Genomic DNA, 27,924 nt, shown 5'->3' with positions numbered 1-27,924 from the left:
GAAGGGCAGTTTCCTCCTTGATGAAAAAGGACATCTTTTTACTATATGGTTCAACTTGATTGATGAACACATCCCAGCAGACTAGTCATGAAAGAACTGGCCTTAGTCCTATGCTGTCTCAACAGGATGACATTTCAATTACTGTCACAGTACGATACTATACAGACAACAGGTAGGTAATTTAATAGATCAGTCCAGAACTTCCTGTAAGAAATACATACAATCCAATTAGTTTCTCACAATAGACTACAGCAGCTATTTGAGGAGCTTCAAGCACTTCATCTGGTAAGGCTTCACGGGGCAGGAATGCCCTGCTGTTTCTATTCCCATCTGTCACTCAGCATTAAAGTTTCAGAGCATTGTGAACACAAACACAGGGGATGTTGCAGCACTAAATTCACCTGTGTGTGGCAAGAGGAAGAGTGCCTGAATAGCAATGAAACCTCCAAAACCAGCAGTCAGGGTAACAGATACATCAAACTGAAAGTGAGTAGTGACCGTCAGCCACCATCATCTCACTCTTCCCCAACATGCACTTCAGTTACTGTTGTAATCCACTGGACTCAAAAATCAGTCCAATTTTGAAGGAATAAATATTTCTAAAATGTAAAAAATTTGCCTTCAATGCTAGAGGTTCAGAGTGCTGAGAGTAAAGACATGACACTATGCTGTCCACTAAGTATTTCTCTCAGACCAAACTCTTCATTGGTACAGATTTGCCTGCAGCTTTTACAAGGATGAATCTAAAACACAAAAACATAGAGGTATCAGAGGCTGTGCATAAATGCACATTTTTATATACTAATGTCACTTGTTTTCTTCTTTCTCCTCCATCCTCTTTCCTAAACCCCACTCTTAATTTTCCTTAAAGTCTTATTTTATTTTTTCTGTTCTCTTGACATTAAGTTGCATCTAATTTTCTTCATTTGGTTACATTTTTAAAAGTTATTAGCTGATAGAATAAATTAAAATTTTTCTTGTTCTCACTAAAAAGCCCTGATGTCTTTTCAGAAATCCTGAGGAGCCGTGCACATTGGCTACTCAGGGAAGTTAATTATTAATTATCAGTAAGGTGGAATAGTTAAGATTAATTCAGTCACTGTTGAGACACAGTCATTCAGAATTAAAATAGAATTTGGTTTCACTTCCTTGAGAAATGAATTATGCTAAATTAAAATAAGGTCACTTCAGCTCTGATTCTTCTGAAATGTAGCAGTTTTACTTAATTTCAATTAAATCTGCACATGAAGACAATTCCTTACATTTCTCTTACATTTCAATTCTTTTTCTGAGGCAGTAATGAAAGCAGCTCACAAAACTTGTGTTAGACTGCAGTACAGCAATTCAAAAGCAGCTTATCATTGGTGTTTAATATTTGTTTGTCTGGGAACAAACATATGATAATTTGGGGAAATTGACTAAATATATATAATCATTAGCCTCACATTTACAGTAATGAAGCAATTTCAGATGCATTCTCTACAGAAGGCTCTGCAGATTTTACTGTTGTGGATTCCATAGGCATCACTGATAGTGAATTAGATGGTAAGAGTGCTGATTGTACCTAACATGAGAGATGCTGATATGAGCTCATTTAAAACTTGGAAGAGAAAATTAACATTATATAGAAGAGGGATTTATTTAAAACTGGGTGTACTTATAAATTTTAAATATATGTTTTTATAGAGCTAAAAGTAATAATTTTTACATAACCCAAGATAATCTAAGTAATCAACAAATGTCGGTTATCCCAGGTATATGTACACTATATGTACTCTAATTGGTTAGAAATTAACCCAATTTTTTGGACCCAAGCTGGATGCATCTGTGTGTGTCAGCACCACATTTGACCAGCAGCTCTCCTTTTTTAAGTGCTGCAGAAACCAGAGAACCCAACTCACATCATGTCCTTGTCCCAAGGAAATCATCTGACAGGAAAACCTGACCTGGGATTTTTAAAGAAATCCTTCAACTAATGTGATGAAATTTAGTGATTAGAATAAAGAATCTATGGACAAATTTTTGAGAAATAAATGACATAAAAGCCTAAATCCTAATTTCAAAATTGACTATTTTGAAATTTTTGACTATAAAATCTATTTTCTGCTGACCTTTACAAGTATTACTATAAATCAACTATAAATGATCAACTGTCACTTTCTTCCCTGAAATTAAGTTTACAATAGCTGTCACAGAAAGGCTGCACAAATTCTAAATACTGTTTGATTTTATTCACACACCTCATAAAGGGTATTTAAAAAATAACTGATCTGCTGACAAAAGCCAGACTAACTGACACAAAATTTAGTACCTTTTCAGATTTACTCAATTTCTTAAACTAATGAAGTATGTGTCGATGAAAACAGACTTTTTTCTCTCCATCCCAAACACTTTCATTTTATATTTAAAATTAATCACACTTCCTAGATGGGCACTCCATAAAAAAATGAAAAGGGTAAATCAAATTGTTACCAGTTTTAAAAGCTAAAGAGCCTATTACACACACACACACACACACACACACACACACACACACACACACACACACACACACACACAATAATACTGTATGTCCTTATTTTCAGTTTATGTATTCTGAAGAAACAGTAATGAAAAACTTTGTTTATGCAATTATGGCATCTATATTATTTGGAATAGGACTTCAAGTGCAGAATTAATGATAAGGTAGAGTTCAATACTGCAGGAATCTAACAATAATCAAAATATGTTGAATGTTCAAAATGTTTAACATTAGCAAAATCCCTTAGTAGCCAGATCCCTTAGAATACCTCCTGTAGCTTTAATAAAGAAGTTTACAAAATAAAATTGGTTTTAATTTTTGAAGCATTTCAGGGAAGTGAATCCCGTAGGCCCAAGTGTACACATACTTGAAACATGCTACAGATTTCAGTTAAAAATAAAGACACAAATTCACACTTGAAAAACAGAATATAAAAGGAGTATCTTAGTTAATGTTTAAAAAAAAAAAAAAAAAGATCCAATTTTGACAACTTTTTGCAGTGAAAAGTTCAGGAGTTTAATTTCAGACAGTTTTTCATTTGTTTATTTTAAATTACTTCAAAAGTCAGTGTTTCAGTTTTGGAAATGAAAGAAGTGTTGAAGTGAATTGCATTGTCTTCTATGACAGGCTGTCACCATGAAGAGACAGGAGGCAAGCAAAGAGTTCACAGGAGTCAGTATTCAAACCAATTCAGACACACATAAAAATCCATAAGTGGAATTTAAATGAACTGGGTTATACATGGAAAATATAGATTTTACAAATTAATTCGGACTGAAAACACAATAAATAAATAAAGAGAACCACACCATACCAGGAGAGAGAACAGTGGTGATGTGACAGCCAGAGGCACACTGTTGTTGCCCACAAACAGGTGACTACCCATGTAATGGGACATAAGATTGGCTTTCACCAGCCACAAAGCAGCATTTATCAGTTCTACTGTTTCTATTTGGCTGCATCAGAGCCAATCACACAGAATAATCAGTTAAAGACTGATGTGCTGTTAGCAGGTCCTTCAGTGCCCATGTATTTCCAAGCCAACATATCACTGCTATATTCCAGATTGGCCATTAACTTTATACCCAAACATGGTATTGAACTGGCCATCATCTATCTCTAATGTTCTTAAAGAATTCAAATATTAAAAAAATGGAGAAAATAATTTCTGTTAATAGAGGCTCACATTTAAGACAGCCCTTGCAGAGTGTTAAGCATGAACATGTGGTTATCCCACTTTGGAAGAGAGGGATATCCATGAAACTAAAAGTTAAAATGCACATTATTACTACGGTCACTAAACATACATACATATATCATCCTAGTTGGTGGATGAGATTGTCATGGTTTCTCATTTTTATTCCTAGCTTGCATCTTTCCCTGAACTGCCACAAATAAAACTATGAAGCAGGTCCAAAAACACCGAGGTTTTAAGACCTCCATTCTAATGATCAGCTATTGACACTGCTACTGACAGGATGCACCCATCTTCCCCAGCTAGCCCTGCTTTAGATGTTACATACCCATTTTTTTTCTCACACCACTAGAGTTTCTCATCCCTTTTCAGGGTATTTAATAGTACAGGAAAAAAAAATATCTATGCATATACACTTTCCTACAGACTGGTTAATAGAACTTATCCTAAGGCTACTCCAAATGTGAAGCTTCACAAACCCAAGATATTAAAAAACATGTGCAGCAATTCTTATTAGTAATCTGTAAAACACTGTCTGAAAAACTACTTCAGTGGACTTCATATTCAGTTTGTAACTCCATTTAAACTATCTGCTTTAAACTTCTGGCCACTGCAGGAAGGTGCTCAGGCGAGATCATTTAGTTGAGAACAGAAAGAGGCAGGATTACAGCTGCTGAACTGTGGTATTACACCACTGAAGCAGTGAAAACATCTTCACCCCAGAGAAGTTTAATATTTTGACTTTTAGGGTGGGTTTTTTGTTTGTTTATTTTTAAATATCAAGACTGATGAAACTGGTATAAAGTAGCATTTATCAAAGGCTTCATATTTTTCTTAGGTTAAAAAAAAACCAAACCAATTAGCGAATGCAGGCTGTACTTTTTGATGGCATGTTCTTCGATAAAACAGATTACCAAAGGTAATCTCTATCCTTCATTTTGCCTTTTTTTCTTGCACAGAAATGTTTTTTGGCCTACTTTCAGGAGGAGTATATCATCTGAGCATAGGTGTGGGAGGCTTCCAGCTGTACCCCTCTGACTATCCTAGCTCATGTGCCTGTCACTGTCAGAAGTCTGAGACTGTTCAGGACAGTGGCTTATTCTGAACACTTGCACGGGCTGCTCCTTGGTAAATCCAGGAGGAAACACCTTTTTTGAATGCAGGATAGCAATATAAAAACATAGGAACTACTGTATTGGTTCAGACTAAGTACTCATCCAGCTCAGTATCACGTCTTCACCAACACCTATTACTGTATGCCCAGTGAAAACAAGAAACAGAAAAAGCATTTTGAACATTTTCCCCTGATACTTTCATAGCCACGGACTATTTTCACCTCAGGGAAATTCTTACATGCTTAACCTAGACAGTGTCTCCCAATAGGTTTATTTTCCAAGTCCTTGCCCAGCTGTGCCTCTGGACTCATGCAGAACTTTTCGCACTAACACCCTTAAGTAAAGAGTTTCACAGGTTTAGCATCCCCAGGGTTTCATTCCTGGCCAGTAGTAAGCTCACCACCTATCCAATCAGACATGAAGCTCATTTTGCCCAGCATGATCCACTTCATTTTACCTTTTACAATTTATCTGTCATTTTAGTGTCTTTGAGAATCATTGCACAATGTCTGTCTGCAGTAGAAAGTCCTTACAAAAGGAACAAAAACAAAACAACCAAAAGAGTAAGGTCTGTGCATTTCAAGATTGTGTTTACTTCAATTTGCACCCAAAGTTCTAATCTAAATATATGCTGCTCCTTGCTGCTCCTGTACTGCAAGTTCCTCTATGCAATGGTTAAATGAAAAGTGCACACACAGTGAAGAACTGTATCATACTGCACAAGGGTGAGACAGACCTAATGCTGCCATTTCCAACATTCTGTCTGCACAATTTGGTAACTTTTTAGAAGTTCCTTTAAGAGTATTTTTAAACATATTATCAAGTGCTGTGTCCTACATACAGCTGAATTTTTAATACTATCTTTATAAATTATATCAGTAGTTTGGACTCTTACAAAAACCGTACAGAATTTAGAACTTCCAAAGGGAAGATTATTAATGATGACTACAGGATGCTTTCCAATTTGTCATTTGCAAGAGAAGATGAATTGTATCTTTCACTATAATTAAGATTCAGACTCAGAGAGTGTAAAACCTCAATTTTTTCAACAGAAATGGTTTGCAGCATGGTAACTTTGTCCTTTTCCAATTAACACCCCATAATAGGTCTCATGACTTCAGTGAAGGCTCTTTTGCAAGGATCTGGAAAAAATCTTATTTAAATAGGTTATATGATGGAGTTAATGCCTAAAAAACATGGGGCATTTGAGTAAGATATTTAAAAATATTCAGGAGAATATGTTTAAAGATTAGGGTATTGCCTTTAGATGCCCCACTTCAAGATATTCACTACTGCTTCATGCATCTGTGAAGTTCAATCTATCTCAAATATGCAGGATTATTAAAACTTGAAGCTGAAAGATTTTGCACAGCACTGAGTTGCTAATCAGGAAGAGCAAAGGCAGTCTATGTAGACTCATTTCTGAAGAGGGAAAAATTTATGATTTTTGAGTGCTTAAACATCATTTATTATAACACATTTTGTAACAAATTATACTATTTGAAATCTGAGCAATTTTCTACAAAATTGCTGAAAGTTCACAGTAATTCTGCAGCATGCAGAGGCATATAGGCAGGATTGATTTTTTGAGTGAACAAAACAAATAGTTTTAATTTTTTCCAATTCCAAGTAGAATCATAAGTACATTACATTAATGCATTTTTAGTTTTTCCCAGAATATATTTCACATTGTTTGCTACTAAGCTCAATACATCTTGATCTTTTGTCTCAGAGTACTATCTGTACTACAGCCTATTCTAAACAGAATGCCTATTGGAGGGATAATGTATATAGGGGTAGCATATTAGAAAAGTGTTTTCAAAGGCAGGTACTCAACAATCCAATAAATGAAAAATCCTAGAAACATTACAGGAAGACTCAGGCAAAATTTAACTAATATATTTAACAAGAGTTAACAACAAACAAAAAAAAAAAATCAAAACTCAGGGGGAGTTTTTGGTTGGTTGGTGTTTTTTCAGGCATTTTTCTCTCAATGTCTGATATTATATACTCAAGCACCTCTGTCAGCTAGTACCTGAAACCTACTCAAAATCCCACCATGCTGACATTCAGTATCCACCACATCCTTCCACTGAAGGCATTTCCCTCAGAGGTAGAGGAATACCAAGACAGCACAAGCAAAAGTTGCCAATTCTCATCAGGAAATCAAGCAAGCATAAGGTACAATGCAGAATTTCAAATGAAATCTGGATTGGTTTCTTTTAAATTAATGAGACCTCTTTCCCTAAACAGGACACAGCAAATACTTCACTCTTGCATATTGGAACTTGTGAAATTATCTATACAGAGAACATTGCATCTCTGTATAGGAAAAGTTTCCGAAACCCCAGAGGTTCAAACTACCTCACAGGCAACAGCCAAGAGATCCCAACCTTGAATCTGGAATTCTTTCCTACTAAAAATAAATGAAAAAAGACCAATTAGGTTCATGAATAATATTAATTTGGTATTAAAAAAAGAAAAAAATACTTCTGCAATTTAAAAAAAGGCATTTGAAAACAAATTAAACCTGTTTTCCCATGAATGTTGACGTTTTCGGTTTTCCATGACACCTTCAAGATAAAAGGTCCTTTTAAAATAATTTATGTTATGTCCTGTTTGCATAAAAAGTGGAACAGTCTTTTTATCTGCTCTGTGTCTCATACGTTTTAAGATTATTTTGATACTTTGGATTATTTTTGTCTTTTAATTTATTCTACTTCTCATATTATTTATCATATAAGTTAAGGGAATATGGTAACTTGCATTCAAAAAAAAGGTGATTCCTCTTGGATTTATGAAAGAGCAGCCCTTGAAGGAATTCAGAATAAGCTCCTGTCCTAAACAGACTCAGACTTTTGGCAGTGGTAGGCACATGAACTAGGACAGTCAGAGGAGTACAGTTGTGAGGCCTCCCACAGCTTCAGAGCTGTGCTCAGATGATAAATTCCTCTGGGCAGTAGGCCAGAAAACATCTCTGTGAAAAAAAAAAAAAAAAGGAAAAATGAAGGACTAGAGATTACCTTTGGTAATCTGTTTTATCAAAGAACATGCTATCAAAAAGTACAACCTGCTTTCACTAATGGATTTCGGGTTTTTTTACCTAAGAAAACTATGAAGCATTTGATAAATGCTACTTTACACCAATTTCATCAACCATGAGATTAAAAATAAAGAAACAAACAAAACCCCCAGAAAATCTAAAGAAGTCAGAAAAACCCCACATCAATCCATAACCTCATCTACAAAAGCCTAGAACAGTGAGATTAGTTCAGTTTGTTGTAGAGAGTACAATTTCACAGCCCGGGATGTTCTCCCCTCCATTACCTGTATACAACATATGCTAACTGGGAATTTTAATCTGTCCAGTAAAACCTGGCCTCCTGTATGACACTTAATAGGTCATATCAGACATTTCATAAAAACGTGCCTGAAAGGGATGGAATTGTGAAAATCTGCCACTGAATTCAATGGCGGTTTTGGGTCTATCATCTCTTTACTCTTTCATCAGTTGTGACACTTAAGAAGAATTTCATAGCCATTGCTCTGAAATCACTTTTCCTCCATTTTAAAATAATCTGTGACCTATTTCTTGATCTCGCAATGATTTATTTTGTTATTTATAATATGCAAATCCATGTTGCATCGAAAAACTAACATATTCTCAAGAGCAGTGCCAAGATTTTATGACAGTGTTTCAAAGACCAGGTGCTTGCAAGTCAAGAGGCAGGAAGCAATGAAGTAGGAACTGGTATGATATTTGCTTTGCCATCCTCAGTGAGGGGATGTTTTTCTTGTAGAAACACATCAACTTACTAGATAACTGAAATCATGGGAAATTAAAAACTTTGTTTAAAAGACTATTTCTTTTCACTACATTTTGCTATCAATCATAGTGACTTGCTATAAAAAAAACCCTGAGAGATCTGGATGTATTCACACAGAGATTGGCACTTAAAACCCATTGTAAAGATTTATACAGCATTTACCTTCAAGCAAGAGGGTAGTTTCATTAATATTGGTTCCAGCTGAGAGGACTATGAAGCACAAGTCCATGCTTATATATTTTTACCGACAGCTATATGAGACCATTTTTATTTTAAACATTGAGATTTACCACAGAACAGGTCTGTAGTGCTATAGATGGTTATGAAACACAAGCTATAAAACCAGTAATGAAAAGTGACTCCTTATCCTGGCCCATAGCCAGTAAACCCATTCTCCCTCCTATCACTTTGTTTTGTTTTCTGATCAACATAATCACACCAGCTGCAGCAGAGTTGGTACCCATGTGTAGATTAAGTGTATATTCAACTTGCCTATCCATTCAGGAAGAAGGGATGGGTTAGACTCAGTGCAAGTACTTTCAGGAATTTGTAGTCCAAAACTATTAAATATAAGTTACATATTAAGGAACACCTGAAAAAGACATTAGAAGACAAATCACATCATCAAGGAAATTAAATTATATTCACCATTGTGCTTCTTAGTAAACATTTACACTCTGTAATTAATTGGTCACTTGGGTGAGAAAATTGCTTCTTTCTAAGTTAATTAAGCACACTTTTTTGTTTCTGATACCTATCCTAAATTTTTGAATGCTCAAGATAGAAACAGCAGTATTTTAATATACAAAGTATAACTTTCTAACACTTTCAACAAGGCTTTCTCATTCATCTTCATTAATTATCAACTAATTATCAAGAGAATGAATTATGCATTAGATTTTTCAGGGTGAACAGTAACTGGTTTGCAACAGTTGAGGTTACTGAGTAGGACTTGGCTATGCAAGAGCTTTACAGTGGAGCTCTACCTCCCTTGGCATTTCACATATTATCACATTATCGTGATCTCATTTGCCACATCATTTGAACATCATGAAGTCTAATAACTTAATAAGAGTACTAAGATACCATTACTTGTAGTAAAAACAAACTGAAAATCTCTTAAGAAGTATCTCAGCTCTTCCTAACAGTGGGGATTTTTTTGCTTGCTTGCTTGCTTGCTTGCTTGCTTGCCTTTAAAGAAATATGTCTGAGGCCACTCCACTTGGCTTTTTATCATTGAATAGGTGCTGCTTAATTGTTAAAAAAAGAATTTCTAGTGATGGCACATGAATCAGTATCCACAGCAAGTCTTGAAAACAGTTTTGAACCGTGAGCTGAGAAACGTTGCAGCACAAATGTCAGTCTGAAAAATAGAGTAGTGTGTGTATCATTCACTAGACAGGAAAGGAAAAGCTCAGATGACTTTGTGAAAAGAGTATTGTTATGAATTTCTAACACATCTTTCTTCTTGCATCATATATTATTTAATTTCCATAGCAACCCACGGGAGCAAGAAGCCAGTGTTTTCAGAAAAATCTGAGTTGATGCAGTTCACAAAAGAGAAACTACGATAGACTAGGAATGATATAGGAAATAAAGGCAGGGAAATTCTGTTACCAGACACTCAAAGTTATTAAAAGCTGTATCATATTTCCATAAGTTACAAGCATCCTATAAAGTACCCATTGTTATTGTTTGTGCTATGACTTTTATAGCATTGTAACCCCAAGTCTGATTAATTGCATGCATCAATTCTTCCAATTATTACTGAAGAGTCAACTTTGCTCTCAAATCTTTTCATCAGTGCCAAAACAAAAACCACAAATAACCAACACACCACCACCAAACAAACAAACAAAAATAACCAGCTGAAACTTTCAGATGACTTTAAATAAATGGCTTTTAATTCTCAACAATCATGTTAGCATAACTGGATATTATCTACTGATGCTGGACTTGCAGCCCTGGCAGGGAAAAAAAAGTAACTGAAGTCTAGAAAGAAGCACAATTAAATGTTATAAATACAGAATGGCATCATGTAAGTTATCATATTTGTCAGCTGTTGAGAACAGCCATAGAAAATGCTGAATTGTGAGAAAAGTATATTTCCCAAAGTGATAAGGAAACTACAGCATCTGCTCAGTCTAGCTAGAAACCTTCCCTGGTACTGCACACTTTATCCAAGGTTACAGAAAAAAATTACCTAAGGAAAGCTGACAACCACTGTGTTTCAAATTCCTTAAGGACAAAGCACAAGTGCTATTTAAAATGTCCTACAAGATACTATAACATCCCATTGACAGTTTGCAGCTTATTTACATCTTTACATAAGCGAAACCAAACCTTCCAAGAAAAATTATGTAGTGTGCTTGTCAAAGAGTATCAGTCCAAGAAACAGTGAAAATAAAAAAGTATAAGATTCATCCTTTATGACCAATGTGTCTTCTCTGCAGTACCTTTTACACATACAGGTGGACAGGTGGAAGCATGTACACCCACACCCCAATTTGGGTTCCTGTGTGTAAAGGTTCAGAGAATGCCAGACTGTCTAAACACAGTAACATCAGACTGTGCTCTGTTTTCATTATGCTCAGCCACAAAGTAGTTCACAGATCTTCTTTTATTATTATTTATAAGATGAAAGGAATGATAATATAAAACAATGACAACCCTGTATTATCCTTAGGCGATTCTCTTGTTATCATGCTGAACAGCTCGACTACAGAGAAAAACAGTCATTACCTGTGTGAAGAGAACCTGTGATTAGCCTGAGAAGGTACTGGGCAAATTTCATTATTTCCCGCTTACACCGCTTCCTACAGCCACTCATCTTAGGCAACGGGGTATTCCTCTGAGGAGAGCCTGAAGACTTTGCCAATAAAAGGGAACAGTTTCTGCCAGCAAACTTCTGGGGCAGTTCAGAGCCTCGCACGACCTCGCCGCCTCCTCCCGGCCGAGCAAACTCCCGCCGATCTACCTCGGGTGGCTGCGCAAGGGAGCCCGCGGCGGCCGCCGGTGCGTGCTGCGGGCGCTGCCACGGCACGGCGCGGTGCGGCACGGCTCGGCCGGCCAGGACACGGCACACGGCTCACGGTACACGGCACACGGTACGCGGCTGGGCGGGACACGGCACGGCTCGGCACGGTGCAGGCACTGCGCGGCCACCGGCGCCCCCGGCGCGGCCGGACCCGCGGCAAGCGCTGGCCGCGGGCGCGCAGCCCGGCGGGCGGGGCGGTGCCGGTGCCCGCCCAAACAGGCAGGGCAGGGCAGGGCAGGGCGGCACGGCGTAGCACCGCACAGTACAGTACAGCACCGCACAGCACCTCACCGCATAGTACAGCACCGCACAGTACAGCACATCACCGCACAGTACAGTACAGTACCGCACAACACCGCAAAGTACAGTACTGCACAGTACAGTACCGCACATCACCGCACTGCACCGCACCGCACAACACCGCGCAGTACCGCGCAGTACCGCACAGTACAGCACCGCACCGCACAGCACCGCACAGTACAGTACAGCACAGTACCGCACAGTACAGCATAGCACCGCACAGCACCACACCGCACAGCACAGTACCGCACAGTACAGCACCGCACCGCACAGCACCGCACAGTACAGTACAGCACAGTACCGCACAGTACAGCACAGCACCGCAAAGCACCGCACAGTACCGCACAGTACAGCATAGCACCGCACAGCACCGCACAGTACAGCACAGTACCGCACAGCACCGCAAAGCACCGCACAGTACCGCACAGTACAGCATAGCACCGCACAGCACCGCACAGTACAGCACAGTACCGCAAAGCACCGCACAGTACCGCACAGTACAGCATAGCACCGCACAGCACCGCACCGCCCCCGGGAGCCGCTCCGCCCTGCGCTCCTCCCGCGAGCATCGGGCGGGCCGGAGGCTCCGGCCGGGGCACGGCGCTGCTCCGTTGCCGCGGGGCCGGGCGGAGGCGAAGGCAGCCCGGAGCAGAGCCCCGGGCGGGCCGGCCGCGCACGCCGGGGCCGAGGGGACGGTCCTGCCCCTGCCTGACCTGCGGGAGTGAGATCGAGGTGTGACCTGGCGGGGCTCCCCTCCACCCGCGCTCCGCATGCCGGCCTGGGGCCCGTAACCTGCTCGAAGGTCATGGGAAGGCCGGGGCACTGCACACCCGCACAGCAGGAAGGAGGAAGCAGAAGCCCCGCGGGTACCTGTGTGAGGGGAGCTGCCCCTTCTTCCTCGCTCCCTGACCTGCAGCAGCTGGGAAATAGGCTCTGGCACAGTTAGCATTGTGTGGTTAGAATGTCTCCAAGAAAGTCTCGCTAGGAAGCTACCTGTGCTCCTTCGTGTTCCTTTATAAATTCACTGCTTTCCAACTTAATGAGAAGTGTTTCTTATTAATAAAAATTATGTGCTGTAATATATATCCATAACCACAGAAACCAAAGAATATGTTTTCCTTTCCCTTAGAGTACTTCCCTCATCGAGAACAGCTCTATTGCATTAGAGGGTGATGCAACATGTAATGCCTAATACAGTTAAAAAAAAAATACAAACAAAAAACCCCAACCCATTAAGGAAAAGCTTAACAGAAGAAAATCATCAACTGATCTAATTCTAAGGGCAGCACTGACCATAAAACATCTTGGTGAATGCCTTTAAAAAATTACAATAAACAAATGCACATCTTCAAGCTATTGTCTATATTATGCAGTGAGCAGAGATAAATGCATTATAGACACAATACATCAAAGCATTATCAAAGTTGCAGTTAGATGACATAGTTTCTGTACCTGCTATCTGAAGCACAAGCATGCTGTCTTATGCTTCCAGTGAAGCTACACAGATAATCGAAAGAACCAAAATGAAATATCTCACAGAAGCCCCCAGGTTACTCCAACACAGGGATTAGTCTGAGAAGGACATGGACAAATTCCAGTGTTGCATGTTTGCACTACTTCCTACAGCTACTCCTCTTAAGCAGGAACTAATTTCTTGGCACAGTTTTTTTCTGAAAAGACACAATGCCGTTTGACCAAAGAAATCCCCCAAAAAACACCCCCCAAACCTGGAAAACCTCCCACAAAACCCTACAAACAAACCAACCAACCAAACAACAAACAAAAACCCCCAACCCAATACCTCCGTCCCAACAAACCCCATCAAATTCTAGTATTGAGGTATTGGAGATGCCTGTGTGCCTTACAAATTTCTGAACTCCTCTGGTCTCTGAAAGGAAAGCTCCTTAAATAGCTGTTAGAGGTTAAGAGATATTGAAACCGTAACTCTGTATCTCTTCCTTAGAAGAGGACTGAAGAGGCCAATGCAAATGGTTATGAGCTGGAGTCCTTGACCTTTTTAATCTTTTGACATCTCCAATTGCTTTATAGAATTTTCATTAGCAGTGTTACTTCAAAATAAAGAACTGAAAATAACTGAAGCTTGAACAACTGAAATACTGGTTTTCTAAAGCCATGAGCATGAACCACCAGGACCACGTGTTGCTTTTTCTCTACCCAAAAAAACCCTCAAATAAAGCTGTACCAGTTCTGACACTGTTGCCTAAGCCTTTACATTTAAACACAGCAATAACAGTGATTGCTACCGAAGGAAGAGTTCATGTTCCTAAGGAAGACTTCATATCTAGTTTCACCAAGATATCTTTTTAACAATCAGTGCAGTATTTTGATAGCATTGGATCTAAATCTATCTACCAATATTTCTCTGGTCGTCAGGAAAGACTGACTAAGACTAAAGTGGGGTTTTTTTTTCCCTAAATCAAGGGAGCAGATCAGAGAAAAGGGGACAGGAAAGTTAGAATAGAACACTGTAATAAAACCACCATAGTACTTTTGAAAAATATAGCAAAATAATATGAAGGACAGTTGGACAATATCAACTTCTATAATGGGTAAATATACCTTTTTATCTTTTTTTAATTGACAGGACACATTAAGGTAGTCAGTCAGAGCCAGTACCTTTGCACTGAGGTATAAAAATACTTTTTATATCTAGAAGCTAGGTCCATCCCTAATAATTCATAATCCATAGAGATGAACTAAAACCCACTGAAAAAAGATCCTCTTAATGTCAGAAGGGTCTTCATCAGTTCCTAGAAATTCTGACTTTGGAATGAGGTACTTAGAAAAAACACTATTTGAGTACATTGGAGGAAGAATAAAAGACATACATATATAATAAAAGTTGTTTTCACACATGAGGGAAAAAAAAAGTAAGGAAAAAGTAAAAGCTCTTTGTAAACTGGATTTTCAAATTGTTTCACCAAGTGAAATTCATGGGCTCCTAGAATAACATAAAATACAAAATTACTTTGTTTTGAAGTGCCTGGCAAGAATGAAGGCGGTTTAGGGAGGAAACGCGCAGTTTTTGTAAAAGACTGTCAACAGCTGCAGTCAAGTTTAAAAGCAAAATGGAAACATTTCTCTGAATGTACAGAGCATAGTATGGCACAGTCAGGACAAATTAATTGATAATATTAAATATTTTCTTCCTGTGAGTATTTCTACACAAAGCTACAAGACAAATCCTAAAAATCTTTGTCAACATGGAAAGAAAGCAGTGAAAAACCAAGTAAGTATGAAATTAAATTCTATTCAGTCCAAAGATGAAATTCCACATGCATTTTTAGAACTTCAGTTAGGGTCTCAGCATCACAGGTCTATGCCCCAGGCCCACTTGATGTCAACTGAAGTGCAACCTAACCATCCTTGGAGGAGGGTACACATTGATATAGCTTTAGTATAACACTACAAAATTAAAAAAAAACCTATACCAATATTGTAGTTCAGAGATGGTCATTATTGGCACGTATGTGTCAGTATTTCTTTAGTTGTTCCTGTGTAGCAATATTATTTCACTATTAAAAAAAGACAAACAAAACCAAGAGAAAAACAAAAGAGAAATTAACAGCAACATGAAAATACATGTTAAAGTAAGTAAAGAAAGCCAATGATTTTTAGATTCCTTAGGTTGAAGAACATTGTGGATGATCCTTCTTTCAAAAAAGAAAAAAATATAAACCCCAAAAGCAATGCATGTCTCAGAAATGACCACTGCAATGGACTGGCATAAAATGGTGAATAATGCTGAAGTATCTAGCATGATAGTTATGTTTTGAGAGAGAAGTAGTTACTAAATACAGATTTTATTTAAAAAAAAAATACATAGAAAAAACATTTCTTAAAACATTCCAAAAGAAATTAAATGTGACTGTTGTCATATTAAGTAACAATGGCAAAGACTCAAATGCCAAAAGCACATATAATAGTTTAGAGAGACAAAAAAAATAAAATAAAAAAAAAAAAAGCCATCACAAATATTTGATGAGAAGAAATCTATAGAATAAGGATGACAGTGCATGCCAAATATAAATTTGCTAGTCTGGGAATAAAAAACTCCAGCAGAAGCTGAAGTGACATATACAGAGCACAAGTTGATTGGCTTCCTGCAGGCAATTTGCCTCTTTCATTTGCACACAATCCTCTGACTTCAAAAAACAAAATTTCCTCCTGAACTAGCCCTTGTTATTGACTAAAAGCAAATTGAAATCTTACAACAAAAATCAACTCAATTAAATGCTTCAACCTCATCAGAAAGGGTAACCACAGGAAGTTTTCCAGGAGCATAGAAAACCTGTACAGAGTTTCCTCAATGTTGACTCCAGAGGCTTGTAAGAGCTTTTTTTTTTTCTTAATGCAAATACTGAATTCAATAACTGATTTTTTTTTTTTTTAATCAAAGGATTTTTAACCTTTTTATTTCAAGCAATAGTGATATTTACAACCTAAGCACATGGCAACCAGTAACAGATGGGCAGAAACAAACAGATGGGCGAGCACAAGGTAGCAGCAAGATGTTTACAGCAGATCATAATAAACAGCTGCCACAAGTAGATGGCCATCAGCAGATCTCTTGTCAGTTGCTCCTTGCCTGTCATAAAAGTAAGGGTCCTCTTAAATCACAGTCCCTACTGTATTTATTTCAATAGCTCTTCCGTGGACTTATACTTCTTGACTTGACAGTATTGTGCACTGAGGTGTCTCAAGTTCACCATCATTATTCAAGTGGATGCAGCACGATGAGAGTCATTCATCACAGAAGTCACTGGAAACCGCAGAAGTAATTCCAAATTATTCATGATGTCCATGAAAATATCAGCTACCACTTTTAGCCACAGCCAGTGAATAGCAACAAAAATTCTCTTGCACGTCATTTGCCCAGATTTAGTCTTGGCTATTAACACAGTCCAGATATTGTTATATGATAGAAGATGATCTGGGGAAGCAGAGATGCAGGCATATGTTCCCTTCCTAACTGATTAGCAGTAACATGATAGCTAAATTTACTTATATTAAAATGGTTGTTGTTCTTTGTTGTCTGTCCTGAGTATTATAGTGGTAACAAGGAACATGAAACTATTTCTTCCTTCATGCATTTCAAATTAACATGGTGTCTACATTGGATGAGATCTTGTTCTGTCTTGTAAGAACAGTAACTTCCACAGAGCCCAGAGAGTGAGGGGACTGCCTGCCAGTGCTCCTGGTTATGAATACAGACTTATTTACCTTCTTTAATTTTTTATACTCTTCATAGCAGAATTAAAACCTTCCTATTAGCTCAACTGTCACTTATCCGGACTGCATGCAATGTTTTTAAATGTGGAACACAGAACAGTAAGAAACCTTTATCCTGGCCTATGCTACTGAAAATTAATACAGCTTCCTACTTTTGTCTGTAGTTTTTAAATTCTCCTGAAAGCTTGCTAAGAATAATATCTTCAAACAGCTCTGTTGCTGTGTTTAAAATAGGACTACAGAGAAATGACTCCTATCTCACACTATTTGCCTAATATCAACAAATTATACGTGAGCTCTATTCTGATAGTTAATACCAGCATAAAATAAATTACTTTCATTGCTGTTATAGTCCCGGACTCTATAGGTTCAAAGTGAATTTTCTAATACATTTATGTAAACTAATAAAACATGTTGGCTTAGTCCACCAGAATCTTTGACCTGTGTAACAGAAATACTTAAAACATTTATCTCTATTATTCCTACCTTCCCTGAGCTAGCTGCTCTGCCTTTTTTTACCTACTCAGTGTCCTTGAAGCTTACCCCAAGGATTCATTTTCACACAACACTCTAAGATGATACTGCAGACAGTCAACCAGGAACTACAGCTGCCTCAACCTCCCCCACGGTCCACAGTTGCCTAATTAAATATTCATCACTCCCAAATGCTGCAGTGTCAAACATGAGCAACTTCCCAAGCCTGACCTCCTACAGCCAGCCCACGGCTTGTGCTGGAGAATAAACAAGGCTGGGGCTTACCTGCTGAAACATAAAATGGCATAATACAGATTTCATGTTGCACATTAACTTCTGTGCACTGCAAAATTCTCACTGCAGAAGTTAGAGTACTAACTTTTACTGTTCAATATATATTGAATACCTGAATGCAAAGTTGCATAGGCAGTGTTATCAATAAATGTTATGCAGACAACTAAAATATTATCTTCCTTATAATACAGATCCTGTTTTCTATGTATGGTCATACCTTTCAACTTAAAAATATATTATTGTTGAGTATCCTCAAATAAAAAAATGATTGAGGCATACTAATATCAAGTATATGAGATGATGGGGTTTTTTTTGGTGGCTTTGGACTCTTACCTTAGTTCAGTTTACAAGAAAGTTGGGGGTAGCCTCCAAGAGAAAAGATAAAAGTTCTTATATAATTGTTTCAGACTCTGCACATATTTATATCTATATGGAACGGAAGAGAAATCTGAACAGAATAAACCAGAAGGAATCATCTTTTCCATTACAGAAACCATAGCTGTAATAGTTTGTAAGTTCCGTAAGGCTTTGAGATTTGATAGAACAAAAACATAACCATATCATGCCCATACAAAATAAAAAGAGTAAAGGTTCTGTTTTGACCCCAAAACCTACATTAACCTCTTAAAGAGAAAAGTATCAGAAATTAGTTCTAAACCAGACAACACTGGGTATGCAGCATTCTTAAGACAACAGAATAGTCATTGCACCAAGTCAGCCATGAGAATTCTGGAAGTATAATAATTAGTACAGCTTAGGCCAGTAAGTAAAAATTCTGAAGAACCTTGTTTTCACTACATATATGTACTGATACCTATGTAAATATACATATACATATACATACACACACATATACATATATATATACATACACACACACACACATATATATAACCTGAAATATATATATATATATAGTTTATTTAAGAAAGGTTGACTTCATAGTCTCAATAATTATCTGTTGCAACTTACTGCAATTTATATGCCCCTAGGATTTCCCATAAATGGTCAAAACCTAGATTTCTTCTTCCAATTCAAGGGCTTCCCCATAGTTTTCATGTGTTTTCTTTCCCCTTTTATGCTAGTTATGGCTTGATGCACTAATTAACCTAAAATTTAAGACTGAAAAGTGCATATCCTTAAGTTTTCACATCCTTAATCTGGCATGAATTGCAATCTATTTGAATGAATATACTGCAGCTGCTATCTCAGGGAGCAGAAAGACAGAAGAAATATTTTTTCAAAGCACATATCTTGGTTGAAGCAATTTCGCAACCGTTCTCCTTCATCCAAAATTTGATTCTGTTAATTATTAAATATGAAGTACCAGTGTTGAGAATAAGTTAAATTATCACACTGCTAGGTCTGTGGTCATTTTCCCTCCTGGCAGGGTCCTGCAGATATTGAGAAGAAAAACAGTTTATCAGCATTCCTGTGGAATTCCTCAGTAATGTCCTTCGGGGAATATGACCAGTTACCAGTCTACTCCAGATTTTCTACAGCAGCTGTGATTGTAATAAGCACCCCTGGATCTTCTTCCCACATAATACAGCTGATGAGCTGTCACATAAAGATATAAAATTTGACTCTGACATAGAGGAAAATAATTTTAAATAGAATTGATCTGATCATATCTATGTTTTCATAAACCTGAATCTCGTTCATAAGTAATAAGAAAGGTTTATATGCACTCAAAACTACTACTCTAAACTAGATAATAACTTTTCTGCTCTGCACTCTGATTTTCATTACAGGCAACAAAAAATACATGCCAAAAATAATTTTATTATCATTTCCAGGCAACTGGAAATTCAGCTAGGCTTCATGATACAGATTAAGCCTGAAAAATCTACCCACTTTGTGCTTCAGGCAGGAGATGGTCATCAGGGATATGAATCAGAGGGTATCACACCCATGTTTTGCTGGACCTGTAAAGGAAACATGTGAGTCTGTGTTAGGGTCCTGAAGGTGCATACTACTTACAGTGGGGAGATTCTGAGGGCCTTATTCAATATCTATTTAATATCATTTGTTTCCCTACCTCCTACTACATATTCTTCTGCAACCATACAGCCATTTCTCTGACAAGAATGGCCACAGATACTTGTGGCTTCAAGAAAACCTCCCTCATAGGAAAATCTTCCCTTTTCATGCCATTTTAAACCAGTCCCTAGGAACCAGTGATGAAAAGAGGCGAAGTAAACCTTCAAGATTAAAAGCAGGAAAATGGAGCAACCAGGGCTTTCAGTCTCACATGATGCCCAAAGGCATCACTGAAAGACAGTTTTTGGCTCCCAGGTGGGAGCAGTTAGTGTTAGGTAGTGTAGTGTAACTAGCAGGTAGTTGGGACCATGTTCATGAGACCTCAGGAAACTAAATGCTGAAGTATGAGAATTGATTATGAAATCATTGCAGTCTTCTAGAGACAACACTCTAAGATGTGGTCAAATAAAGGCCTTAAGCATAAACACAAACCATTTTTCAGCTCTATAGCCTAAGGAACTAAAGCAGTGTGATTATGAACTCAGCTATTATAAAGTTACAAGTCAGTGACAAAGATAATAACCTGTATGTGGTCAAGGTGAGTAAAGAATAACTTTGTAAACTGCCTGTAAATAAATATCTGACTCTGAAGTCTAGAACAAGAGGATAAGTAAAAGGCTTAGAGAACTTAATAAGGTAATGATCATGACTCCAAACTCTAAAGTTCAGTACAAAGGCTAATAATTTTGCTATAATACACACATACATTATATAATATATATAATGATATATAATAATATATCAACACTGATAATCAGGATTGTAAAGATACAGAGGAATATCTCTGATCATATCTTATTGTGAGAAGAAATACTACTAGAAGAAAACAACATCTGTACACTAGAAGAATGAAGGTAAACTTTAAACTTCATAGGGTCTTATACAGTGGCTATGAATATCACTTCCATTTAAGCCCTGGAGAAATTTCCCAGTTTATATCAGCTGGTCTGTGCCTCAATATAGACCTTCAGTCACCAAATAGAAATCATGCTTTATATTACAGAAATTATGACATCAAACTTTTTCCCATCAGAACAGGACAGCTATCTTTACTGTAGGAAGTGTATTAAAAATGGAAGAGATAAGCTCTTCAGTAAAAAAAAAAAAAAAAAAAAAAGTATTAGAGAAATTATGACATCAAACTTTTTCCCATCAGAACAGGACAGCTATCTTTACTGTAGGAAGTGTATTAAAAATGGAAGAGATAAGCTCTTCAGTAAAAAAAAAAAAAAAAAAAAAAAGTATTAGAGTTATCTTATGTCCAAAGAACAAGACTGAGGGGAGGGGAAAAAATCCCACAAAAAGCCCCAACAATCCCTCACAATTTCCAGTACACAGCTAACTTGTCGTATAAGCATCTTAATTGCAAAGATGCCCTTAGCAATTTTGTTCAAGTATTTATGGTATGTCATACAGTTTTCATTCCTTTCTATTAGGTAACTCCACTGTCAGCCTCAAGTTCCTTTTGATTTAGTAATCACATTTTATCCCACATTATTTTACCTTATCATTATCTAGACTACTTCATATGATGTCTTCAGATATAACTTGTTTTCTCATTATTTTAGCAGATATTGCTTTGGCTTCTTTGGAACATTCCATCTTTTGAGAAAAAAAAACACCGGGGAAGAATCCAGGAGTAGTTTGTGTGACTGCCTTGCAAGTGATCTATAAAAGCACAACAGTATCAATATGAGGACATCTTATTTCAAAACATCCTACAGTATCAGGGAAGATTACAATACTGTCTAGGGGAGGATGATATGCAAGCCAAATTTTTTCCTGAATGTCTCTAGTCATTAAGTTGTCACACTATGATATCTCATATCCATATGAGCTGTTGATACTACTGCAATTAGAATATTTTTTAAAATTCTATTTACACTATTAATATTTTAAATAAGCAAAGAATAAATTCATGGCTTTGTAAATATAATGGATCAGGTTAAGCATGTTCTCTCTCTTGTCCATGCAAGATTTCATGCACAAAACTTTCTCTTAGCATAAGAATCTGTTTGCAGTTTGCTTTCCCACTTGTGACTTTTCATCAAAAGTTGGTCTCAAGGTCATCATTTAGGAGCAATGCCATCTGCTGAACCTGCTCAGCAGTGTGAGAAGGATTTCCCAGAACTGCACCATTGTGAGCCTGCAGTTCACACAGGTCACCAAAATGCACATACCTGCCCACAGACAAGAAGTAAACCAATTCTCACCTTAAATCATGCAAGACATTGCTATCACTGAAGTGGTTAATGTACGTGAATGGAGGAAAACAGAATTTATATACAGTCCTTAGTTCTTAAAGGTAAACTATTGGGCTGGGCCCTTCCTCTGCCTCATCCTGAACCTCCTGTTCTGTTTTTTTTCCCAGAACATGAACTTTGAGAACCACTACCATCCATTGAAACACAGAACTAGTTTACTTCTGTGGACACATACAGAGCTCATTTTCTTCTAAGAAGAGTTTAAAAAGCTTATCTTTCTCAGGTCCTTTACTAGGTAATTTAGTGGAGAGTTATCACCAACTGATATAAAAAATAAAATTAAAAAAAAAATAAATCTGGTCTTCCAGGAGCAATTGCTTTTCCTTTTTCAGCAGTTCTTTATTTAAAAAGAAGGTGATCAAATTTTAATGATCTTCTTTTGTTAGCTTAAACCAAGTGCAAAAATTCCTCCTGCCATTTCCCTTGGGTTTGAAGGGTATCATTTTAAATGGCACAAAGATTTTGGTGGTGAAAATTCAGATATGGAGTTTTTAAAAAGAGATTATAAAAGTTGTAACAAAAACATTACAGAAAACAAAAGCATAAGCAATCAAATAATTAAGACATTTTTCAAGCAAAAAATATAAGGATCCTTCAGAAAGCAACACTGAACCTTTGGTGTTTTTCTAGCAATTTTATTTTGTTCTATATACAAAACACTTGCTCTGCACTTAAGGCTGAAGAGGAATGTCAAAGTCAAGCATGATTATGACTTCCTGTAAACATATGCATACTCTGAGAACTCTAATTCTAACAACAAAGACTTCTCAGAAAACCCAGGATTGCAGGAATAATCCATATTGAAGAAAAGATGATTTTTAAAAGAGCTGTGACTGTATGAGGTTGGTAAAAAAATGACCTTGAAATAATTTGCCAAGAAGTATACTTATGCAGCCCTGGCTATCAGAAAGTGCATATCAGGAAAATGCTTTAAATTTCAATGAAACCACAGTGGATTTCCCCTGCAATTAAAAAAAAAGAAAAAAAAAAAAGTAAAGAAGTTAAAAGTCAACTTTTTGCTGAATTTCAGAGACAAAACACAAGTCACCCTATAATACTTTGGCTTTCCAAAAATTTCATGGCTCAGACTCCTTGGCAAGACAGATTTTTGTCATTCTTGCAATCTGAATGTCCCATCAAACCTGAAAAACTAAAAGGCATATTTCCTGCATTAACACATACAATAGACAGGTAGTTCCTTCTATTTGGGGGTTTAAATAGTTTCCCGTATTTTAAAATTGTAATAACAAGATGCATTAAAAGAATTGGCTTCCCCATCATTTTGAAGAGAACAAAAATTATCTTCCTCTTTTTTCTTTTTTCTTTTTGATAACTCAGTGTGCTAGTTTAATGGTAGAGTTTAATTGAGTGATATAAAAATAAAAAAAAAAGTTGTTTTAGTAGAGCTATGTAAAGAAGTGGGTTATAGAATAAAAAACACTAGACAAGTTTTTTGTGGGGGGTTGTGGTTTGGATTTTTTCTTCTTCTTCTTTACTTGCAGAACACACAGTAACATTAGACTGCAGTGAAATCCTATTAACCAGGAAACATGATGCCTAAAGTTTCTAAATTTGAGGACAAAGTGTCAATGAGAAAAGCAGGACTGGAACAACAACTTAGCGGAGTTTCAGAAATAAAAGAAAATGAGAACCATTTTCTCTGGCAAGGGTTTCAACTGCCATCACAACGCAATTCCACTTCTGATTGTAAACTATTAGTCTTTATTGTGCTATTAGCTGTAAAAAAGACCATTGGCTCAAACTGAGCTTATGAAGGTCTGAAGTCCTGTTTGTTTGCAGTTGTAATCTTGATTCACAGCCACAAACCACTGCTGGCATGGCCACGGGCTCTGAGACACAGAACCAAAACACTTGCTGATGTCTCATGCAGAAGCTTCTTGGGAAATAAAACAAACAAAACCCCCAACCTAAGAGCAACAACAAAAAAAACTCTCCTGCTTATGCTGTAACTAGAGAGAAAGAATATTTCCTCCAAGATCCCAACAATTATTAGACCATCAGCTTCACAACCATTTGTACACACAAGTAGAAACTGAAGGACCGTGATGCATAGATAGAAATTATGACATTTGAATCCAGAAAAGTTAAATTGGAAACACAGAGCTGAAAAGGTCTTTCTGGGATATCCACTCTCATGTGTGACTAAGATGACTTGGACCTCTTAATCCAAACAATTTGTGTAGCTTGTTCAAACCAATTTGCTATTAATGCCATCCTTGCTGCTGAATTTAGGTAAAGCACTCCTACCTCTCCCTCTGCCAACCCTTCACATCACTGCTTCCAAGCTCAGCCCTAAGACCTGTACTGAAAGGGAGACAGGAGGAAACCACCCTTCCCTGCACTTCTCATTCACATTTTGATTTGAAGTCTGTGGCTAGAACTGAAAGCACCTAGACTTGCAGCAAACAAAGAGTCCTTTATCGATGGCATAGGCCTGTATTTTGCTATATGAGACAACTACATCAGCTTTTCTTCCTCCTCCCACCCTTTTCAAGGGGGTTTGAACTTAGATAAAATTGCACATTAAGAGAACAAAAGACTCTGTAGGAGAAAAGATAGTGTTTCCCATTAATGACAGTATGGTCACAAGCTACTGGAGCAGAGTATTATAATTGACAGTATATCAGGACTGACCCCAGAATTACTTCCCAAGCATGTTATGTAAGTAATCATGCCAGCTTCAAAAGAACAGATTTGAAGTTCAGGGAAAATATAATTTATTGAAATTTTATAAAAGTAGATATGCAAAAATTACTGAGCGGTTTTAATTTACCTTTCCAGATATCAAAGCTGGAGGTGGGGAGAGCCAAACAAAAAAAAAAAAAACTCAGCAGGAATTACAAACTGTGACCAATCCAGAAATGAAATTTCAAGTCTTAGGAGAGAATCATAAAGACACAGAAGTGCTCATTTCAACCTAAACTAGTAGCATTTAAAAACTGGGTGCAAAGAAGAGTAAGAAATGCATCCAACAATAAAGAAAAAGAAGACTGCTTTGAAAGAAACACTTATCTCAATTCTTATTGTGTTTTATCTTATTCAGTCCAGCCTGTGGAGAAGGAAGGACACTTATGTTATTCAAAGTATTCCTACTTGAAATTCATTTTTCTAACCTGCAGTAAATACGATTTTATTTCAGCATTAAGTTTAACAAATCTTATGCGTATTTCCAAAATTGAGGAGAATTTGAAAACTAAGCAAGAATGCTGATGTGTAAGCTTTGTGAAATTACATTTCAGCCTGTGATAAAAGTAAGGAGTAGCCAGAAGATGGCAACTGGAGACACAATGGACACAGACTCCTAAGCCAAGTCTCAGAACACAATGTTAAAAGAAACAGCTGATCGAAAGAGATAAATAAATATTCATTCCATAATTAGCTTAATATTGCAGGTCCAGGACTTTTTTCCCAGAGCATCTGAAGTTAGAATCCTATCTGAGGTTTCTTTTTAATGAATGTGTCATAGTTCACAATTTGTATTAGCTCAGCTAGATCATCCATTCCCTCGGGATTCTATTCCTACTGAGAGCAACAGATGCCTTCAGTATTCAACCTTGTTCTTTCATGTTTGTTTCTCTCACAGTACAAATATTCCCACATTTTGGGGAGAGTATATAAAGACAGAAAATGAAATTATGTCCCAAGAGACATTCTGAGTATTAAACTCAGAATCAAATATTAGAATAAAATATTTAACAGCTGAAGGGAAAATTCCAATTTGGTAGAGCCACAGGGACTTCCTACCTGTCCTTGATGCTACTGTTCCCCAGAGCTGCTACATGATATGAAAAACCTGTAAGCAGATAACCTACCAAAATATTCTTTTTTTGGTCACTGTAAGTAAAAACCAGTATCAACAGGTACATTTGACAATGTACTTCATTCTGATATAACAATCCCCTTTACAATTTCCATATGTTATGTTCACACTGCATTTTTATTCATCATTCCATCTGAGTTTGATATTACTTTCTACCTCAGTAGAAATCTATTGTGAGTTACTGAAATTTACTGGCAATTTGATTAATCCTATCTACTCACCAGCTTTCCACTTACCACTGATTTGATCTCCTTCTCCAGCCCTTTTTCAGCATTGAAAACTTCCCTCAGTTTCTCTGAATGCTCTCCAGCATACTGAACCTTGATTTTCAGTTCTCACCATGTAAGCATTTTACTGTCCCTCCACAAGAAATACTCTGAGCCTTTTCAGAACATTTTATTCACAGATATGTATCCTGATGCATTCTACTACTCTTTGATGTATTCATAGGCTTTTTTTTGGTAGCGGCCAAAAATTTTTTGGTAATTTGATTATCTACTTTGATCAATTTTATAAAACGCTAAAGAATACACAATTTGTAGAGCAAAACAATGCTATGTGCTTAAGAACATGGGCACAATTAACAGATTAATCTCCCTGTGTATTCCTGTATGTACAATATCTGTGTAGATCTTCAGCATATGGATGAAGGAAGCAGAAGAGCGTGCCTTGTGGAAACAAGTTCCATTAGGACAGAGAATGATCAAAACCCCTGTTCATGCACTGATTATTGATCTAAACCAAGACTGGAAAGGGAAGCTCACAGGGAAACAGAGTTTCAGTTCCTTCACACCCATGCAGGAATTTATCAGTACAAGGAGAAATAAAGTAACTTAAAGCAAATATGACCTTCCACAAACCATAATATGCATCCGATCTCCAAGATCATTCTTTGAATCAGCATAGGTATTTATGCATTATCAGTGCTCTCTGCAAGTTTCTTTCCCTCTGGGGAATTTTCTGAATAGAAATACTAAATTCAGAGATAATTTTTACCTCCATCCTTGCTTTGACATTGACAACACTTTAGAAATGCATTTCCTCTTCAAGAATATTTTCATCTATTAAAGAATATTTATGAGTGCTGCTTCAAAGAAAACCACTGAAATGAGAATTCAAGAAAAAAAAAAAAAAAGAAAAAAATATTTTCATTTGCAACTGTTTATACACTAACTCCTAGCAAGACAAAAAGTGACACCTAAAATATAAACCTAAAAACTTAGATTAAAAAAGGTACTACTGCACAAATTATATTCTCCTACCTGTTCAGTACTTCTGCTTCAACATTTCATGTAGAGGTACACCTAGAGAACACATAAAAAGCTCAAGATGGTACTACAATTTAAGTGGCAGGAAAGTAACCTACAAAGCAACTTATCTGGAAGGAGCGTGGCAAGCAGGTCAAAGGTGATTCTCCCCCGTACTTCGCTCCTTTAAGAATTCACTTGAGTACCACTTACAGTTCTGGTGTGCCCAACATAAGAAGGAAATGTTGGACCAAGTCCAGAGGAGGATCATGGAGTGGGTAAGAGGACTGGAGCACCTCCCCTACGAGGACAGGCTGTGAAGGTTTGGGCTGTTCAGCTTGGAGAAGGCTGTGTGGAGAGCTCACAACAACCTTCCAATATCTGAATGGACCTGCAGGGAAGACAGAGAGGGACTTTTCATCAGGAACTGCAGTGACAGGACAAGGAGTAATGGGCACAAATTGAAAGAGGGGAAATTTAGGTTTACTGTGAGACATTGGAACAGGTTGCATA

At 37.3% G+C, this 27,924-nt stretch overlaps 1 protein-coding gene and 1 long non-coding RNA gene across 9 annotated transcripts in view; both read right to left on the bottom strand.

Moving 5' to 3' along the window:
* Window positions 1-27,924, bottom strand: part of KCNIP4 (potassium voltage-gated channel interacting protein 4) — a 386,819-nt gene that overhangs the window by 271,460 nt on the left and 87,435 nt on the right. Inside the window, exon 1 of one of the 8 annotated variants that reach the window (XM_015624327.2) lies at window positions 11,401-11,645. The exons of the other annotated variants lie outside the window; for them this stretch is intronic. Coding sequence (XP_015479813.1) covers window positions 11,401-11,488 — 88 coding nt within the window. The 5' untranslated portion in view covers window positions 11,489-11,645. Of the gene's footprint in view, window positions 1-11,400; window positions 11,646-27,924 lie in introns of those variants that run through there. 8 annotated transcript variants of the gene reach the window in all.
* LOC107203039 lies at window positions 15,703-27,228 on the bottom strand. Its single transcript, XR_001520954.2, has 3 exons — window positions 21,563-27,228; window positions 19,874-19,944; window positions 15,703-16,778 (listed from the first exon to the last, which is right to left on the bottom strand). It is a non-coding gene; the product is annotated as an uncharacterized LOC107203039 (long non-coding RNA).

The sequence above is a fragment of the Parus major genome, chromosome 4, assembly GCF_001522545.3.
Source record: "Parus major isolate Abel chromosome 4, Parus_major1.1, whole genome shotgun sequence".
NCBI lineage: Eukaryota > Metazoa > Chordata > Aves > Passeriformes > Paridae > Parus > Parus major.
The sequence above is the reverse complement of the archived record's forward strand: the minus strand, read 5'-3'. Positions and strand labels throughout refer to the sequence as shown.